This window comes from Montipora capricornis, chromosome 1, assembly GCF_036669925.1.
Source record: "Montipora capricornis isolate CH-2021 chromosome 1, ASM3666992v2, whole genome shotgun sequence".
NCBI lineage: Eukaryota > Metazoa > Cnidaria > Anthozoa > Scleractinia > Acroporidae > Montipora > Montipora capricornis.
The window spans coordinates 25,136,350-25,157,541 of record NC_090883.1 but is presented as its reverse complement, the minus strand read 5'-3'; the positions used below and the strand labels follow the sequence as shown (position 1 = coordinate 25,157,541).

General features: G+C 40.0%; 2 protein-coding genes across 2 annotated transcripts in view; one reads left to right on the top strand and one right to left on the bottom strand.

The window, feature by feature from the left end:
* LOC138052696 (tyrosinase-like) overlaps positions 1-10,179 on the top strand; it is a 26,716-nt gene extending 16,537 nt beyond the window's left edge. Inside the window, exons 2-3 of the mRNA XM_068899253.1 lie at positions 7,490-8,924; positions 9,992-10,179. Coding sequence (XP_068755354.1) covers positions 7,499-8,924; positions 9,992-10,089 — 1,524 coding nt within the window. The 5' untranslated portion in view covers positions 7,490-7,498 and the 3' untranslated portion in view covers positions 10,090-10,179. The remainder of the gene's footprint in view (positions 1-7,489; positions 8,925-9,991) is intronic.
* Positions 213-938, bottom strand: LOC138013561 (uncharacterized). Its single transcript, XM_068860671.1, has one exon. The coding sequence runs from the start codon at positions 936-938 to the stop codon at positions 213-215; it is 726 nt and encodes a 241-aa protein (XP_068716772.1).
* Positions 10,180-21,192: the final 11,013 nt, after the last annotated feature.

Here is a 21,192-nt window from a genome sequence, read left to right as displayed (position 1 = left end):
CCTCCATCACTGGTATCGATCTTGGTACAAAACGACCACGTCAGTCTTTCCAATTGTTTTGATTTCATGCCCTGAATAAGAGATCAATTTTGATCTACTTCTGCCACTGGTTACTATACCAGCTTCATTACAGGTACTTCTTGGCATCACATTACATTGAGCTCCACTGTTAATCTTAAATGGTATGGTACAATTATTGATCTGAAAATTCATCATTGATACCAATCTTTGTCTGCAACTTGTTTGGATCCAATAGTACCAATAAAGAATGGCTGTTCATCTCTGGCACTTTCGTTACCAACTGTGTGAACTTCTTTTGTAGTTGCTTTGCACACTTTGGCAAAGTGATTTTGTTTGTGGCACATATTGCAATTTTTTCCAAATGCTGGACAACGGCTTCTCTTGTGTCGATATCCACAAAACTGACAAAAATTCATACCAGCCGTTCCCTCTCTCCTGTACTCTTTCTCCTTTTTCTTGATTGCCGATTTGTCCTGCTCCTCACTCGATTTCACCACATGTACTACTTTTTCTTCAGTAAAAACCTTGAGGTGTGCTGAACTGATTTCGGCTGCTCTGCAGATATCAATGCACGTTTCCAGACTCAATTCTGACTCTCTGAGAAGTCGAGCCCTCACTGTATCATTATTTACACCACAAACAATCCTATCACGAATTAAACCATCCTTAAGCTCCGCAAACTCACACCTTGATGCTTTGTTTCGTAAATCTGTCACGTTGGCATCAATCGACTCACCCTCCAGTTGATTCCTTGAAAAAAAAGAATGCTGCTCAAATGATAGGCTCTTCCGTGGATTACAATACCTCTCAAACTTCTCCATAATCTTATTGGCTTTCTTGTTATCGTCATCCGCATCCCACTGAAACGTATTGCAAACCTCCAGTGCCTCCGATCCGGCCACGTACAGCAGTGTCATAGCTCGAACGTTTCCATCTTTTCTAGCCAAACCCGAGGCGATCTCATAGATTTCGAATTGCTGCTTGAATCGCCGCCAATTCTCAGTCTGCTAAATTTCCAGTGAGAGCTAAAGCAATGGGTGGCTGTAACTTATACATATTATGAAGTTTCTTCTAACGCCATATCAACAAGACTGAATTTCAAGATGGTTCCATGCCCAAAGGGTCCCGGATGTAACCACAGGTTACCAACATTAATCTATCATTACAATCTCTGTCTTTGTTAATTGGTATAGTAGCCATGAGTGTCAAAATAAATTGAGTTATTAGGTGATTACTCGGTGACTTTGTTCGGTGCAGCAAAATGGACAGTAGAATTACGGAGCGGTGATTTCTTTGGCTAAAGCAGCTCATTTGACGAAACTATACTTTTCCCAACAACAACAAAAAAAAAACGCCTGGTGTCGAGTGTCGTTGGAGGGGATTTCTAGGCGCGCGAGGCTTCAAACAACTTCAGTTCTTACAGAGTTCTCGATTTATAACATGCGGTGGGGCAACCAAAACGATGGGAGCTGTGTTGGGGTTTCAGTGTGAAATTTAAGAACGAGTGCAAACACTCTTTATTTTATCCTTATGACTCGAAAAAAGCCATTTCAGAGTCAACTGTCAATAGCGGGCGAATAGGAATCACCCTAAAATTAGAAGCCACAAAAAAAAATTAGTTCAAGGCCAAAGAAGAGTTTTACTGATGTACTTTATTCCACTTTATCTCTGCATACGAGATCATTCACATTTTGATGTCTTTTATTGAAACACGCCAGGCTTGGAACAGGAATCGGCAAAATATGGCAATGCAACCAAGAGAGGACGAACTTTAAACAAGATCGCTCCAACACTTGAATAACGTTTAGATGCTTTAAACAAACTTCTGAAAACCCAAGCACGTGAAATTTCTCCCTAATTTTACGAGAACTCATTGTGATTACGTGTTTATAACATAAGGGCAAAATTTTCTTGTCACTGCCGAGGCAAATCGAAAACCAGTTGGGCAAACGAATTAAAAAGCACTCAAGTTGTTCGATCGCATTTTAGAACAGAGCAAACAAACAAATCAACTTTTTTGTGGAGTAACTTCTTGCACTAAGTATGAGCTATTACTGGCATAGTATTCTGTTTTCTCGTTGTCTCTCTCTTTCGCTCTCCTTTCGTTTCTGTTCTAGTCATAGGTCCTCCAGGCATCATGTAACCTTATCATAGCTTCTAAAGATATGCCAAAAATTGCAATACAGAGAAAAAAGTAGCTCTAAGCAAATCAAAAAAAAAACACTCAGCTTTAAGAAGAAACCCATAAGGGTTGAAACGTGTAACGCGCGTTCACAGCTTCCGAATATTCAGTGCTAAGTACCATATTTGGAACCCCTCGCCCCAGTTAATTTCGCCCAAAAATAATGGTGGTATTGCATCACGGTGTTATTGCGAACTGATTGGTTGAATGTTTCTCTCTTGTTGTTCCAAATATGGTACTTAGCAAATTGAATATTCAGAAGCTTGTTTCCCAGCACACAAGGGGCCGTTACACGTTTCAACCCTTATGGGTTTCTGCTTTAAGTCTATATCGATTTCTCCCATGCTTGACTTGAATAACTGCGTAGCCTCCAGTGTGGACCACAGCTATCATGATATGTCAAAGTGGATTGAAACCAGCCAAAAATGCAGAAAGAAAACATTTTCCAAACCGTTTTCCACGTGAACACGAAAAGCGTTGACTATGTAAGAACTATAGTTGATGTAGTATGGCCGTGTAGCCGCGTCGAGCCACCAAAAACGCGCGAAAAATTAAGCCTTGTTTATGTTTAGGGGAGTTAGCCTGAGTTGAGCCCGCAATCCAATCAAAAGCCAGTAACTGGTCAGCGGTCAACTTCCAGAAAACAACTGACCTCGGTGAGCTCTAAACTTGCGGCTGCGATATGGTCACGTGACACTGGCCAGCGGATACCTTGTTTTAAAAGGTGTTAATTGATCAAAACATGGATGTTCAATATCAGAGATGTATAAACATTTTCATTTTATACTTGACGTTTCGTATGTTGCAGCATACATCATCAGAAGTGACGGTTAAAACTGTTACACAGAATTTTAAAAAACTAGAGCGAAGAACTGGTTACTAGTTAAAAAGTGTGATAACAAAATCGTAACTTCCGGTAGTCGATTCTTCCGGAAGAAATTAATAAAGAAAAAGCTTCTCACTACCAATGTTTTCATTGAGAGAGGGTTTTAAGTCACTGATTAGTAGCGTTTCTTTAATTTTACACTGCAAGTCGGACTTTCCAGTTGCGAGAATTTCAAAGTGGTCCTATTTGATGTTATGACCGGTAGAAATTGTATGGTCTGCAACAGCAGAGGCGTGGCCGACTTGTGTAAGAGCTTTGAAATGCTCGGACTTCCTGTCATGCAATCTTCTTTTTGTTTTGCCGATGTAGAAGGAATCACAGTCCCAACAACTGGTTTTGTATACTATTTTTGATCTTTGAGAACGACTGAAACGATCTTTGTAGGGAAAAAAAGACTTAACCCTCCAAGTGTTTTGAAAAATAGCCCTAAGATTGACACAGCCATAAAACTTACTAATACAAGATTTAACACGTCGAGTAAGAGCTTCACTTTGAAAGCCCAAAAAAGGCAAGAAAAGAATGATTTCTTTCTTAGGAACAGTGGTGGCAGGTTCAGCAGACCTGTTCTTTTGTCTGTTCAAAACATCATTAATGTTATAACAAAGAACGCCTCTTGGGTAACCATTTTGAAGGAGAGTGTTCTTTAGATCGAAGAGAGTCGACTGTAACAAGGAAGAACTCGAGCAGATGCGTAAGCAGCGATAGGTGAGGGTGCGGATTAAATTTATTTTATACTTTCTAGGAGTGAAAGAGTCCCACTTGGTGTAGAGGCCAGCGAAAGTTGTTTTGCGATGTACTGTTGTTGTGAAATTGTTGAGACTGCGCTTAATGCGGACATCTAAAAATAGAATGTCCTGGTTTTCTTCAAGTTCCATTGTAAATTTGATATTAGGATGTCTGGTGTTAAGAAAATGCAGAAAACTGGCCGCAGTGGCTTCACTGTCGAACAAAGAAAATGTGCCATCCACATATCTAAACCAAATGGAGGGACGAGAATCTACATTAGCCAACCATTTCTGTTCAAAGTCACACATGAAAATGTTAGCTAATACTGGGCCTAGCGGAGACCCCATTGCAACGCCATCGATTTGGTCGTAATAATGACCATCAAATACAAAGTGGGTTTTCTTCGTTGCAAACTCGAGCAAGGTTTTGAGGACATGTCGCGGTAAGGCAGGAGGGTCAGGAAGAGAGTATAACTTGGAAAGACAAATTTCAATTGTCTCGTCGAGTGGAACGTTCGTGAATAAGGAACACACGTCAAAAGAGCACATTATTTCATCGTTGTGTTGATGAGTCTTCGCCCAATCCACAAAAGAGAAGGAGTCCTTGATAGTGAATTGGTTGGTGGAGATCGGTTTAAGGACATCAACAAGAAAGTTTGCAACGAAGGAAACCCACTTTGTATTTGATGGTCATTATTACGACCAAATCGATGGCGTTGCAATGGGGTCTCCGCTAGGCCCAGTATTAGCTAACATTTTCATGTGTGTCTTTGAACAGAAATGGTTGGCTAATGTAGATTCTCGTCCCTCCATTTGGTTTAGATATGTGGATGGCACATTTTCTTTGTTCGACAGTGAAGCCACTGCGGCCAGTTTTCTGCATTTTCTTAACACCAGACATCCTAATATCAAATTTTTAATGGAACTTGAAGAAAACCAGGACATTCAATTTTTAGATGTCCGCATTAAGCGCAGTCTCAACAATTTCACAACAACAGTACATCGCAAAACAACTTTCGCTGGCCTCTACACCAAGTGGGACTCTTTCACTCCTAGAAAGTATAAAATAAATTTAATCCGCACCCTCACCTATCGCTGCTTACGCATCTGCTCGAGTTCTTCCTTGTTACAGTCGACTCTCTTCGATCTAAAGAACACTCTCCTTCAAAATGGTTACCCAAGAGGCGTTCTTTGTTATAACATTAATGATGTTTTGAACAGACAAAAGAACAGGTCTGCTGAACCTGCCACCACTGTTCCTAAGAAAGATATCATTCTTTTCCTGCCTTTTTTGGGCTTTCAAAGTGAAGCTCTTACTCGACGTGTTAAATCTTGTATTAGTAAGTTTTATGGCTGTGTCAATCTTAAGGCTATTTTTCAAAACACTTGGAGGGTTAAGTCTTTTTTTCCCTACAAAGATCGTTTCAGTCGTTCTCAAAGATCAAAAATAGTATACAAAACCAGTTGTTGGGACTGTGATTCCTTCTACATCGGCAAAACAAAAAGAAGATTGCATGACAGGAAGTCCGAGCATTTCAAAGCTCTTACACAAGTCGGCCACGCCTCTGCTGTTGCAGACCATACAATTTCTACCGGTCATAACATCAAATGGGACCATTTTGAAATCCTCGCAACTGGAAAGTCCGACTTGCAGTGTAAAATTAAAGAAACGCTATTAATCAGTGACTTAAAACTCTCTCTCAATGAAAACATTGGTAGTGAGAAGCTTTTTCTTTATTAATTTCTTCCGAAAGAATCGACTACCGGAAGTTACGATTTTGTTATCACACTTTTTAACTAGTCACCAGTTTCTCGCTCTAGTTTTTTAAAATTCTGTGTAACAGTTTTAACCGTCACTTCTGATGATGTATGCTGCAACATATGAAACGTCAAGTATAAAATGAAAATGTTTGTAACCGCTGTTTGGTTTCTTTTCCTGTTGAAATTGAAATGGCCAAAGGACAAAAGTATTTATCAGAGATGTATGCTGTAAACTAGTATGATACCGGTCACATTGGCATACATGCATGGGGTGGACGTTCAAACCGACGATCGATGACGTCATGGCTATAAAACCAAAATTTCTCTCTTCGATGGGTTACCTAATTGTAGGCTCGATTTCCAGCAGTTTTGGGAGTCCGGTATCATTCAAAAAACCTTAAACATGCGGCAAAGAAATATTCGACAAGCGTACCTTTTTCCCTTTGCTCCTTCAGCGAAAGCCGTCTTCGATGCTTCAGCAAACGTATTTGTTATCTTTCACACGGGAAAGCGTTTAATTCAGAATAAGTCGACGAAACTTTCAGATGTTGCTCAATACAGGCAGCAAGGCTTTTTCACAACAACAATAACCACTGTTGTTGTGTACGCTTTCGAGGGGGATTAAACTAGGCACATGTCTAGACTTGAGAACACATATAAAAATTTTTAAAAAAACCGAAGCTTACAGTTAAAGAAAAGTTGACAAGGAGGACTTCAAGCGGGATCTTCAAATATATGAACATTGGTCTTGGTGACATTCGCTTCATACGGAAATTTCAGTCAACTAGTCCAAAATGTCATTATATTGAAGGGGGAAAACTGAATCAAGCCATATATGGACGACTTTCAATGTTATGCGCTTATGAACGTAACTTGAAATGTGGTTAAATTTTGTTAGCAGTATAGAAACTACTGAAACCATTTACTCTTACCATTTGATGGAAATATATAAATCGATCGTTTGTTTTGAAGTTGTAACAGGGATCTCGTAGAAAGTTACGGTAGACAAATTAAACTTGATTTCCAGGCATTTATTTCGCAGCAATGATCGAGCGCGGGATAGCAGGCACTGCAAGTTATCTTTCGCTTTGCAAGACGCCTGCATATGACACATATAAAACCCCGTTTAACCATCACGAGGTAAATCTGTCCAGAGATGGAGCCAATATCAATACAATTTAGCGTCTGGATTAAGATTCAAGTCTACAAAGTATTGCTCTCCTCGCCTGAGTGTTTCTTCTTTACATCAAGTACATTTAGTCATCCGGAGAAATCCTTGACTATTGCTACGTCATAGCCTCGTTTGCATACACAAAAACAAAGATGGCGGATTTCAATTAAAATTTGCCTATTTTTGAAGCGTTATTGTTGGCTATTTAAACACATTTAGTCCAAATGAGTGGTCCAGTATGACAATACAGGTAAAGAACTTTCGATGCAGAGAAACTTTTTCTAGACTGTACTTTCCCTTTAATAGAAACACGGTTTTAAACCAATCAGTGCGCGTATTTGCTTTGGGTTATTTTCCAAAAGAATATAAATTGTCTTAGGAGTTAACAACAGGACAGTATTTCGGGAGAAAAGATTTTTAAAAGACTGGCTTGACTCGTAGTTGACTCGGGACTCGAGGTTGACTTGGGCTTGCGGATGGCTCGTGTAAGGCTTCATCTTACGTCAGTCAAAAACCTTGCATTACCCTGGACCCTCTATTCTGTCTTGACTTCATCGAGATCGCAAGAAAAAGTATTTATAAGCTCGTTGATTGTAGCACAATTAGTACCCACAAATACGCATGATATGCCTGCCTAATATTCCGGTTTTCCCGACGAATAGGCTCGTTTTGTGCCTCTTTTTGTTTCCTGATAGTTTGCAAGTTGCTTGGAAATAAACGATCCTCGCTTTTGTTGCTTTTAGGAAATCAAGATGAGTGGAAGAGTCGTTTTCACTTGGCCTTTGCTTTATTTTATTGCTGTCAGTTTACCCTGGATAGAAGGCCAGTTTCCTAAAGTTTGCGTCACGCTCGACAGCTTGAAGAGCAAAGAGTGCTGCCCGATCCCAAAGGGCTTCAGTGCGCCTTGTGGTATCGATGGCAACAGAGGCACGTGCCAGGAGTTGATTATTCGTGAATGGAACTTTACCTACAGTCATTACAAGGCATTCCAGTTGGAGGACGACCGTCACGACTGGCCAAATGCCCTCTACCACAAAACCTGCAAATGCCAGTCAAACTTCGCCGGCTATGACTGCAGCAAGTGCGAGTTCGGTTACTATGGTAACAACTGCAACCAAAAGAAGATCCTGACGAGAAATAATTTTGCCAAATTGTCAGCCGAGGAGAAGGATCGCTACATGAGATACATCAACATGTCCAGGTACTTTGAAAGTGATTATGTGGTGACTTCTACTCCTTACAAAGTGATCAACAGAACCGTGCAAGCTGGTGGAGACCCTGCGTCCTTGTTTTACAACGTCACCAACTATGACCTGTTCGTGTGGATGCATTATTACGCAGCACGTGATACAATTTTTCCAAACAACGAAACGGACACAGCCATTGATTTTGCGCATAAGGGCCAGGGATTTCCTTCGTGGCATCGACTATTCATGCTTGCCTGGGAGAGAACCTTGCAGGAGATTGCCGGTGATGACAATTTTTCTGTTCCTTTCTGGGATTGGACTTCAAATAAAGATGAGTGTGACCCTACTATTTGCTCTGAAGATTTTCTTGGCGTGACACAACAAGAAGACGGTGTGGTGAAAGGCAAATATTTTAAAGATTGGTACGTCATTTGCACTGCAGAGCAAACCAGTAACCTCTTGACAATGTGTAATCCTACAGTTCGGCAGCCCGGGCTAGAGCGTTCGACGAAGAAGGAAAACGAAATAAAAGCCAAGACCCAAGGATACACGATGACGTTTCCAAGCAAAGACGAAGTCAATTTTGCTCTCCGATTTGAAACCTTCGACCTACCGCCTTACAGCAAAGAGTCGAGCTGCAATTTCGAAAACATCCTTGAAGGCTACGCCAGTGCCAAGACTGGATATGGGTTGCCCAACGTTATCGCCTTGCACAACCTGGTTCACATCTTTTTCGGGGGAGCCATGGGAGACGTACGCTCAGCACCTAATGATCCAATTTTTCTTCTGCATCATTCTTTCGTGGACCGCATCTATGAAAAGTGGCTTCGCAAGTATAAAAAAGACGCCTCTGTTCTTTCTCTCCTCGACGCACCCATTGGCCACAATAGGCACGACGTCATTGTTCCATTGTTCCCATTGCACACCCATGAGCAGATGTTCAAGAAGTCTTTTGAGCTCGGTTATGAATATGAGGATGTTGACGAAAATGGTAAGTACTTTGTGGAGGCCCGGTGGCCTCATCATTACTGTGATCGCACTTAGGTACTGTGATCAAGGAGGCAACTTGCTCTCAAGGCGAAGTCCTTGCACTTAATAGGGTTGACCGTTGAGATGACATATTTTTGTGCGGGTGGCTCGGTGGCCTCATGTTTGTGCGCTCGCCTCCAGATCGGGTAGTGCAAGTTCGAATCCTGGCCGAAAACACTATGTTGTGTTCTTGGGCAAGACACTTTACTCTCACAGTACCTCTCTCTACCCAGGCTTACAAATGGGTACCGTTGAATTTCATGCTGGGATAACCCTGGGATGGACTAGCATACAAATCCAGGGGGTAGTAGAAATGGACTCAGTCGCTTCATGCTACAGAAAGCTGAGATAAGCACAGGCCTGATGGGCCACTAAGCTCATATGCAGACTTTACCCTTTTACTTTAATTAAAGCGTTATCAAACATACGCCATAAGAAAGTTAGCGGAAAATTGCGCTATTAAACGTAGTATACAAAGACCTGAATTCAATAGTCCACCCTGGCTCATGGTGTGAGCAAAGGTGACTTCGCCTCGTCAATACTGGTAAGTTGGCGTAGGCGAGGTTGTACGTTAGCGAGTTGACCGGATACGCGCCTGGTCATTTCCATTTACAATGCTGTAAAGCAATTGATTGATGCCTTAGCGTTCATCATCGAGTTATGGCGTACTTGGTAAGTTTGAAGAGAACGCAAGAAACTAGAGTTGCCCTCGTACTTGCTCGAAAATTTCACAATGCCCAAATATCAGTTTTGAAATCGGATAAATCAAAAATCTTTACAAGGATTCAAAAGACGAATGTTTCGCCGGTTTCCGTCAAGCCGTATTATTAGAAGACTGACTCCAACCAGAATCGTACAATGTGTAGCGATTTTGCCTCCCTCTCTATCCTCCACCTAGGGAGATAAATAAGTACCAGAAAAAAAATATTACAATAATACAAAGTATTCTAAGTAGTATAAATATCCAGGGTTGTATCAAAGTACTCTTCTTTTCCTTTGTTTAATAAATAACGGTATTATTCATTCTAGGCAAATCCTCTGATGATGAAGAGCCTGTAGAGCCAATAGATTTGGGACAATGCCCGGTACCTTGTCCTACAGTTTCTTCACCTCTCGATAGGCATTAACTAGTCTTTTTTCTTCAACGAATATAAAAAAGCACAAATAAGAGAAGGATCCAGGGTTTTACATGAGTGATTTTCACTGACTTTGGGGGGGGGGGGGGGGGGGGCAGTTGGAGGCATGCTCCCCCTAGAGAATTGAAATTCCTTTTCCTGCATTCCGAGAGCACTTCAAGCCATTCAGACACATTTAGAATCCCTCCTTTGAAATAACAGCATTGACATAAAACAACCAGAATTAATTACATAAAACAATCATAGAGATATGCTGCTATTGAGTAAATAAAGGATTTGTTTCTGTCTAGAAAATTTGTTTTCTGTGTCTAAGAAGTCTAACATGAAAATTACGATTAGATTTATGACTACTATTGTAGATGTATTAGATGTGCTGCCTGGATGCCCTGTTGGAATTCTTTCAGGAGTGCAAACAACCAAGAGATCATACAACGGGAATCTCAGTCACAGTGAGACTGGAAGAGAGAAAAAAAACATCAAAATTTAATGTTAGAGAATATTATAAACATCATTTTGATGAAAATGTAACAGAAAAATATGAAAATCAATTGTAATTATAGTTACCTTCAGCCTTACAAATCAGCGTATGAAGTGATGTGATCCATTGACCTCAGACTGGGAGCTAATATTGAACACCCAGCTAGGGTCGTGGAAATAACTCTAAAAAATATCGAAGAACGAGTTTTGTCCAGATATTACTATTAATATAATGGTATCACACAGAGAGCACCATATGTATCTGTACTGTTTCCCATCATTTCAAGGACTACTCTAGACTCAACTGACTGTCTGGTACAAAATTATGCATTTAAAATATATTCCGCTCTCATTCTTTTAGGATGTAAATGAGCAAATAAATCTATAATTTTTTTAAAGATCTAATTCCATTTCTCTAAAACTTGAGACGGTGGACGTCCAAAGTGTAAGTGGAGACTTACAAAAACAAACCGTAGTTACCAAAACAAGTGATAACCTACAATGACCTACAATGATCTACAATGACCTACAATAAGCTACAATGGCCTACAATTACCTTCAGTGATGTACATTGTGAGCTAAAATTAGCTTATGGCCTGTAATGAGCTAAAATAAAAGATAATTTGCAGCTCTGAGGGCACTGCAGCATGTTTACAGTGCAAAGGTTAAAAACATTGCACTCTGCGCTTTAAACCAATCAAAACCTCGTTGCTGTGCAAGTTGAAATTTTTCATTTTGCACTCTGAACCAAAGAAAACATCGTGGGAAGAATAATCGGCAGGCACGAATTATTGCCTGTAAAGTTCAGAATTGACTTTAAGATTTTCATGCTAACTTATAAAGCTCTTAACAATCAAGCTCCCGATTACATTTCTGAACTATTGACTTTGTTTAAGCCTTCTCGTGCACTTAGATCTTCCAGTCAAATGCTTCTTGTTGTACCTAAAACTAAAAATAAGCTTTATGGGGACAGATCGTTTGCTGCTAGTGCCCCTAAACTTTGGAATGCACTACCAGTAGAAATTAAGAATTCTGAATCACTCGATATTTTTAAGAGTAAAGTTAAAACACTCCTATTCCGCCAGTGCTATAGAGTATAGAGATCATATTATATATAGTTTATAGAGATTACTATTATTATTATGTATAGTGTATAAACCTTATTTGCATTATTATACAGGATATAGATTTTCTTCTTTTTCTTTAGAAATCTATTGTAATTTTAGAGTTTCTCATACTGCATGTAATTTGAATGTAAGATTTGAATGTAAGATTTGAATGTAAGATTGTAAGATTGTAAAGCTTTGAGAATTTTGTAAAGCTAAATATATATTATTATTATTATTATTAAATTACAGGTCACTGGTCATTGTTAGTATCCTAAACATTCATAAAAGCTAACCGTAGGCCTAATTAGGCCTAAACTTAGCTTTTATGAATGTTTAGGATACTTTCTGTATTGGTAAACCATGTCCTGTGACCTGGGACGTGTGTTTTGTACCTGCCGGAAGGATAACTTATTTATAATCTTCTCATCGTCATCCTGCTCTAATTAAGATTTTATCGTTGCCAAGCGAAGCCTTGATATGTGTACATTTTCCTTTTAGCTTTAAAACAAAGGAAAACTATCCAAGGGTCTTTTCGATTCGCAGTTTATTTCTGCCTTCAAGACCACGTGCGTAATTGCTGTCGTCATTTGGGTTATCATGCAATGGACTAAATTCGGGACAAAGCACAATGGATGTTTTCCGCTCACTAAACTCTTCAACCTGATCCTCTTTTGTCTTTCGCTTTGATTGCAAGTCATTTAAGTAGGCCATTGTAGGCCATTGTAGCTCGTTGTAGGTCATTGTAGGTCATTCCTTGTTTTAGTAACTACGCAAAACAAACACATGATAAATAAAATCGAGATATTTTTTAGCATACTAGGGGTTGCTAATAGCAAGTTAAGTGCTGCAAGGGGATGAACGAAATACCACAGCAACGACAAGAAGCTTTATTCGCACAACCATGCATTTAAAAAAATGTATTGCAAAAGTCAACTAAAATTACGTGGGAGGTTTTTTATGTTACTTTGCTAACGACTTGTCAGGTAAATCCAAGGCTGCCGCCTGCGAAAATTTCTGGGAACCCTTCGGGCTCCCAGAATTAGTTAATTAACCCAGCACAACCCCCCTCTCCCACCCCCCCTCCCCCCCCCCCCCTCGCCACCCCCTGCGAAGTCAAGTGGTCTGCCTTAGTTAGAATTATACGAAAGATGTAAACGTGCCACAGATCACTTACCGAAAAACTGTTTCCAATTTAACTAGACGATCTATATAGCGTACACTGGGTTGCACGAGTTACTCGTTACACAAAAACAGAAGCACTGAATTGGGTTGTATTCAACCCAAGTGGGGGGTCATTAAGACCATTTGAGGGTCACCCACATGTCGCGCCATCAGAGGCCCTTTGGCTCACACGTTCACGCGTTCCCATTTTGCTGTCTTTTAGTTTTTTAAGCTTTGGTGATAAACTCCGTTTAAAGATAACAGAACACGCTCTTGAGTAAAATCCACTCGTTTCTTCTTTAAATAAATACTATTAGTCTGCAAAAAATCAACTGCAAATTGGTCTGACGGACGTTTTCCAGCGTGTCATGCGCGTCTTGCAATTGCAGTTGCACTAAGCAAACGTTTATTGCACACACTAAGAAAGGACTGAAGATGTTGTTTCCGCTTCATAATTTCTCTTATTGTTAGTCTAATCTGATGCCAGGTCAAAACATTCTTTGGCTTTACGTTTGCACCAAAAGGACTGTAAAAGCCAGGAGTTAACAGAAGAAGACAAGCCAAAAGACAGATGAAGAAAAAAATAACAGTATTTATATATAACTCTGAATCGAGTTCTCATGGAAAGATTGATGACAATTTCTGCAGTCTCTGACTTTTAGGATGTTTTGTCAAAAAGAAGAAATTGATCACGTGCTAGGCAACTATAAAGGTGCACGTGATCACCTAGTGCCAACTGAATGAACTACGGGAAAGAGTGTTGATCATTCGTCGTTTTCAGAGTAAAACAACGTCTTTGGTTTTTTTAATTTGGTTGTAATATTTACATTTCATCTCTCGGGTCAGGAAGCCTTCTTTGTCGGGTTCCTGAGAACATATCTATTATGACTTCAGGGTGAACTATTTACACAATCGCGAGGTTGAGCGGCCATGTAATTGAAAATCTGAACATCCATGAGATACAAAAACAGACTTGCGAATTATCGCAACTGAATCACAATGCTGACCTCAAAATGGGACAGGACGTTGCAAAATAATTAATGGTTCATAAATATGAAGTTTGTTACTATCTGAATGCCCCCCCCCCCCTCCTCCCCAAAGCCCGGGCATTTGAATGTTTGAAGATTGGATCGTTCAAATTCCCGCCCCCTCGGGCCAAAATGGTGTTCAAATGCCCTACCGTATCGTCGGATTTGTCTGTCATATCCCACTAAAGAACAATCGTCGTCGGCTCCTGTCGTCTTAATAAAGCTTGAGTATAAACATGCTAAAACACATTTTGTTACCCTTTAGATGATGATGCCATTTTTACCAGACTTGAGCTACAACAGAAACACAATTTTAACATTGAAACTATGTATAGTGACTTAATTAAGGATGGTGCCTACTAATTCAAAGGTATTTTTGCGCGGTTTACTAAATATGCGGGAAATGCAGATCTTAACAATTGCAAGTGTTATTGAAATCCAAAAATAAAATTGGGGGTAACCACGCATTTTTCGAAGTTAATTAATCAATAATATTTGTAAAAAGCTTTAAAATACAAAGCAATGTATGGCGTTCTTTTCCAAATTGAAGCTTAATTATCTCTGAAAAATCCGTGATTACCTACAATTTTCTTTTTGGATACCAAGTCAAAGAATTTTAAATATTCTCTGTCAAAATTTGCCTAGCAATCAAATAAAAATAAATGCAACACACGCAACAAATTTAGTCGCATTTACCTCTTTGTCGAATTCTCATGCTTAACACAGGAATTTTTAGTTATTGTGAAAATCTTTTCCTATTCTTTAGCAATCATCTTTTCAAATTTCAGAGAAATCGACCGCTTCGCGAATATTTTACGAGTTTTTTTCAATGGGATGTCAAAAGGCCAAGTGGATGTTATGCATAATCGGGCAAGTTCGGGCGATCAAGTTTCGCCTGTGAACCGTTGTAAATATTTTTTTCACAAAATGTTCCCGAATCGTCAAGTATCACCAGAGAAGACAAGAACAGCATTCTAAAACCTTATTCTACGCAAAAAGTAGGTTCTGGAGGTAATTTTGAGAGTGGAAATCAAGTTTGCGGCAGACGGGAATAACTAACAAAGTCACTAGGCCGCATAGTATATTTAATTAAGTTAACGCAACAGAAAGACGCTAACCTCATTTTGACACGAAACTGCTTTACTATTGCCATAAAAACTATCCAGTTAAGCTCGCATATTACACAACATGATGAATTCATAAAGGTCACCTTTTCCAGCAAAATATTTTTTTAAACAAACAACACATTTGCTATTGGAGGCAAAAACCCCTTCCTATTCGTACGTGGGTGAATACAAGAAACTCAATCGTGTAAAATTACCACACGCAATTGCAACAAAATAAATTTCAGGATCAAACCCTTTCCATGAAAAACCTTTTCCTTGATTAATGAAGCACAAAATGGACGACAAGCTGTCTTTCAAATAATTCTTGGCTGTCACATTTTCAATTATTTATTTACCTGAAGACTGTGCAGCGGAGTTGAGTACAAATAAATACAAATAGCCAGACAACAGAGATCACAGATCCACTTAAGGTGTTCGATTCCTTCTCTGTCTTTCTTGAACCCAGAAAGTTACCAGATAATTTGCCATTTGGTTTCAGTGTTCTACATAACAACACACTTGTTAAAATATTAGAAACACAGCTCACTTTGGTTTCACGGCTCGAATGGTGATAGATTGTTGTCGAAGTCCATTACTCGACGCTTTTAAGATTCCAGATATTTATTTTTCACCACCTGTCTTGTTTATCCAATTGACGTTCCATTCTTGAGCTCCATAAGGGTATATTTTGTTTAAAGATGAATTAAAATGCCCTGCGCGTTACAAAGACTTTCGACGCCATTGCAGGTTAATTAAATGTTCTCCTTTGCGGCACCAGAGAAATATACGCATTACCCCCTCAAACCTCACAAAACACGACTTAGCAAGACACTACTTAGCAGGGGAGTGACAGGCAAGACTTTACCGACACGGAAAAAAAAAACAGAGAAATATTTGCTATTTTCCGACTGGGAGTGCCATACCTGAAACCCAGTAATTAAACTCTGTTTATCTTCAAGATCAAGGGCGATAGTCACAATTCTTGATCCTGTCCGTCATCAATCAACATTCCGTGACGGAATAGTAAAAGTATTATAAAAGTGTACTTCAGGATATAATTTAACCCCTTTTAGTTTACTTGTTTGTTTGTTTGTTTGTGTTTTCGCTCGCACGTCTTAAGTGTATAAAGATCCAAGTATTTGGGGTTAGGGTTGTGGAGCTTCAGGGCTCCACAGCTCCACCAGCCGTAGAACGCCCACTTGGTATACTACCCAGGGATATGATGATGTGCCTTCTTGATACCTTTGGTAAGGTCAGTAAGGCGACGTAGGAAAGCGCGGCCTGGAACGACGACAGAACAGGCAAAGTTTAAAAGACCGATAAGGGACTGAAGCTCCCGATGGGTAACTGTTTGACGTTTGTCAAATTCATGAAGCAACGAGCGAGATTTTTTTAAGCTTATCAGGCGGCAATCTAGCCTCTTGAGAAAAAGAGTCGAGAGTAATACCCGCGAATTGAAGTGTGGTCCTCGGCTCCAATGTCTTTTCAAGAGCAATCACCACACCAAGATAATCGCACAGGCGGAGAAAATTCACCAAATCGGCGTCGCGTTTCTCTGCAGAAGGGGCCACGAATGAAAAATAGTCTAGAATGTGTAAGACGGCTGATTCCCTTAATTTCTGCGACGATAGCTACACCAAAGCAGTGCTAAGGGCTTCAAAAATGGCGCACGGAGATGAGCAACCCATCGGGAGACCACGATGGAAATAATATTTAACCGCCCATTTTATCCCAAGAAAGGACTAGTCCTCAATATGTATAGGGATCATACGAAATACGGCTTTTATGTCGGTTTTTGCCATGAAGCAGGCCGCCCTCAGCCAATGAACAATTTTTACTGCTTGATTTATGGTGGCGTAATGAACAGTAGAACAGTCGTTCAGAATGTTATTATTAACCGAAAAACCCGAGGGGTAGGATAAGTGTTGAATTAAGCGAACTTCGTTAGGTATCTTTTTGGGAACTATGCCAATGGGCGGGGAGCGAAAATCAGAAAAAGTAGCAGTGGTAAAAGGTCCCACAATCCTACCAGCATCTATTTTCTTTTGCAATTTGGACATGACCAAATCCAGATTTTGTAAGGCTCTTTTCGGACTAGAGGACTCGAATGGGGCGCAGTAGCCAATAAATTGTATGCGAAAACCATCACGAAAGCCACGGATCAAATATCTAGCTAAATGAGACATATAGTCCTGGAGCAAACATTCAAGCCGATCCACCTTTAAGGGCGTGACTGGTGAGCTGAGCAGAATTGAGGACGCCGGATATTCCTGATTTAGGGGGTCCAGTCCGTTGCGCATATGGTTCCCGGATACGGAACAGTGACTAGCGGGGTGTTTTGCTCCGTATTTGAGGCAGATAGGCTCGTAATTGCAGGCACTACAGGTTTTTGCCGGCATGAAATGTCCAGCAAGTACCCTTGGAAAAAGGTGCGTGAACGAGAACGAGGTCGAATGTCATGGGTTTGGTTATCGAGTGTTTTCCCGCGGAAATTTACCATCGCCCTGAGCCATAGTTCCTATTGATTTTGGTCCCATGGGTGTTGTTCAGGGGCTGACTGCCTCAAAAAACGAAATTGTTTGTCGTAGAAAAGCCACTCTCCCAACTTAAAGGCAATATCGCGGACCATTTTGCAATACCTCATGAATTTATTATGGAGCATTCTGGGGCACCCTTCTAAATAAATTGCTACGAAAGTATTAAAGGCAGTTACCCACTTGTAATGAAATGCACTTATGTTAATGAGAGGATGAGCATGAGCAGTGTGTGTGTATGTGTTATGATCTAGCGAACACATGTGAGTTTCGGAGCTTGTGTAATAAAGACAAACAACACGGAGTATCAAAACTGCAAATCTTCAGTTATTACACCACTGGGGAATGGTCTGCACCTTTTAAGAGGACTGCACATTACATTCTGTCCCTCCATAAACCTAGAACAACCAGTTATGGTCTTAGTTCTTTTTCTTACGTATTAACTAAGTACGTTGCGAAATGCGCTACCTGATTTTTCCCGTACCACTGAGTTTACTGGTTTTAAACTAATCCAGGGCCGGATTTTGTACAGCGGCTTTTCGTTTTCATTAATATATCTTTAAATATTATTTAATATTTAGTTATGTATATGTATATATATGTATATATGTATAGCTGTAATGTCTCGAAGATATTATTCTGAAATTCGAGATGAAATAAAGTTTTATGCATGCATGTATGTTACCTTCGCCAGGGCGCATGCGTGCACTTTGTAATCTGCAACTCCAGTACTTACCATATGACAGATAAAATGACTTCCTTTTGAATATATAAGCCATCGAAATCTTTCGTTAAATTGTAAAGACAGGGGAGGTTTGGAGCTGTGAGTAGGCGTGGGATTTGTCTCATATGGTTTAGGGGCCGACATATCCCTTCCTTAATGCCGTGCCGGGAGGCGAGGTCGGTAGCAGAAAGCAGCGAAGGGCCAACTGCGTCCAAAAGCGATCGCACGGGCCGAAATCCCGGGATGACTCGTTTGGTACGACGCTCCAGCGCCACGTCTGGAGGTACTGCATATTTTCCTCGTTTCGTCTTCAAACATTTCGTCATCGCATGCGTGCGTAAATGTGCAGCCTCTCCGATACTTACAATACTAGACATATTTAGTTGGAACACTTATCGAATGGTCAGAATCATCGTGTTACAAGATCGTAGCTTATACCACATCCTCCTTCCCCGAATTCACCTTTTGAGCGTCAGCTTTCACGTGTAGTGTCACGTGACTTTTGATGTAAACAAAGCTCGAAAGTTCGGACATTCGAGCAGATCGGACCTAAGAACATATAGTGAGACGGAGTGGTAAAATGTACATAAAAGTCATAAAATTTCGGTCTCTTTTTTGCGTGGGACTTTCAAATGATGCAACGGATACACTATTAGGATTCGGCGCGGGACTTAATAGTTTTACAATCTTATTTCGACAGGATTTAAGCTTACGGGGGTGAGTTTAATAGGGTTTGCCCACATAATTTTCGATTCTGATACTCGTCGGAAGGAAACGAAATGTGTTCCTCACATTATATTACAATGAATACCTTTATGTGTTAAAATTTAAGTTCATTAATAAAAAAAGATTGAACGTGATTTGATTGTGTTTACATGCTGCATCAGTGACAGAAGTCATAATTTGTTATCTGGGACGAGCGCCGAGTCGCAGAATGGTCACGACTAAAAGATGTGCTTATGGTACTCGACTCCCGGTACCCTAAATCGTGGGTAAGAAATGCGAAGGGTGATCCGATCAAGTTTTTTCATTTTCCCGGCGAAGTTAGGGAAAGCGAGAGAAGGAAAAAGTGGATAATGGCTTGTCATCGCGGTGACTCGTTTGTGTGTACGAAGGACAGTTACATTTGTAGTTTACACTTTGTCGGAGGTAACGGTCCAACACTCGAGGATCCAGATCCAACATCTGCTGTAGCAAGCAAAGAAAGAGTAAGTTAACTTGTTTTGAAAGTGTTATTTAATGTTTCTGGTTGTTTGAACTTTAATTTTATATCGTGCATAGGTGTCGCGACTCAATAGAAAACGAAAGGTATCTGGTGAACGAGATATTGTCAGAGAGAGGGGGAAGAAAATTTGCCTTGAACGGTCAGCCGCAAAAACTCTGTTAACGCTTCATCGCCACACGGGTAAATCAAACGAAGAGCATGCAGCTGCCAAAGCACTTTTGGATCTGAACTTAGCTGTAGAGCCAGTCACACATGCAGAAGAACATGAGCAAACTGACGAGTTTCCTGAACCGAGCACAGCTGAACAACTCGATCAAACTTTTCCAGAACCGGTGGAGTTCCACGTTAACCGAAGCACACAGACAGATAAAAAATTACTCAAACAATGCAGCACGCAAGTTAGTAATAAACCATGGAATATTTTCTGTCGAACCTAACCAGTAAAGAGCAATTTGTGTTCACCCTTGTGAGGCTTAGAGGAAACCCAAGTTTGGAAATGCTTTGTGATATATTTGGCATCACCAAAGGGCCTGGAAGCAGAATATTTATAACATGGATTATATTTCTCGAAAAGGAGTTGAGATTTCGTTTACCCCTCTCAACAAAACAAGAATTGATTGGCATACCTAGACCAAATGCAAGTTGCTTCAAAAAGAACAGGTTTAAGAATGTGAGAGCGATAATAGATTGTACTGAATTTTATGTTGAGAAACCTTGTAAACCATCCAGTCAAAGATCCACCTACAGTCAATACAAGTCCTCAAACACATTTAAGCTACTTATTTCAATGTCCCCCATTTTGCATTTTAATTTTGTGTCCAAGTTATACAGTGGAAGTATAAGTGACAAAGAGATAGTAAATGCAAGTGGTTTTCTAGCAAAACTACAGCCAGGCGATGCTGTAATGGCTGATAAAGGCCTCAACATACAAGATTTTTTAGCCTTGCATAACACAGAACTAATCGCACCTCCAATCATGCGCAAAAATAATGTATCTGCCCGAGCATCAACTGCTACAAGACGAGTTGCAACTGCAAAGGTTCATATTGAGCGGATGATAAGACGTCTGAAATTGTTCACTTTTTTACGGGGAGTTATTCCCCTTACATGCAAACCATATATTAGCTGTGCTGTTTCTGTCTGTGCAATACTTGTAAATTTACAACCATCGATAATTAAGGCAAGTTCAAACAGAGAATAGGCCAAGGTTTAATCTTAAATACTGCATTGCCCATTTCTTAAAGTGTTCATTTCTTTGCAAATAAAGCTTCTAGGAAAGTTCTTGTTAATGTTCTCTTCGTTTCAGCGTCTCCAGGGTCAAACCACAGATGTTCGACCTTGACATATCCATTGGGATCACTTTCATACTCTGGCAGATCCTATGGGATTTAATACAACATGAATTCCATGTTTGCAAATCTAGAGAAATCAAAAAAATTACTCTGGAAATTTATTTACATTATTTTTTACATCAATTTTTCTCCAAATTATGTACCTGTAAAAACTGGTCAATAAACATGAACATGTGAAATCCACAATAATTGTTGCTTCCTGCCAACTGTTGTGGTACCTGGAAATGTCATGACGTGGGCAATGTTAGGAGCATGATTCATTTTAAAATTTCAGACTTTAATTCTCAATTAGCAGATCTAGATCTACAAGGAAATAATAATTATTATTACACTGCTGTACGTACCTATTGATATTGTCTATTTTGGCATGCCTTGTAT

What these genes read in the sequence shown, in the direction of transcription:
- LOC138013561 (XM_068860671.1), bottom strand. Translation starts at nt 938, where the DNA reads ATGACACTGCTGTACGTGGCCGGATCGGAGGCACTGGAGGTTTGCAAT.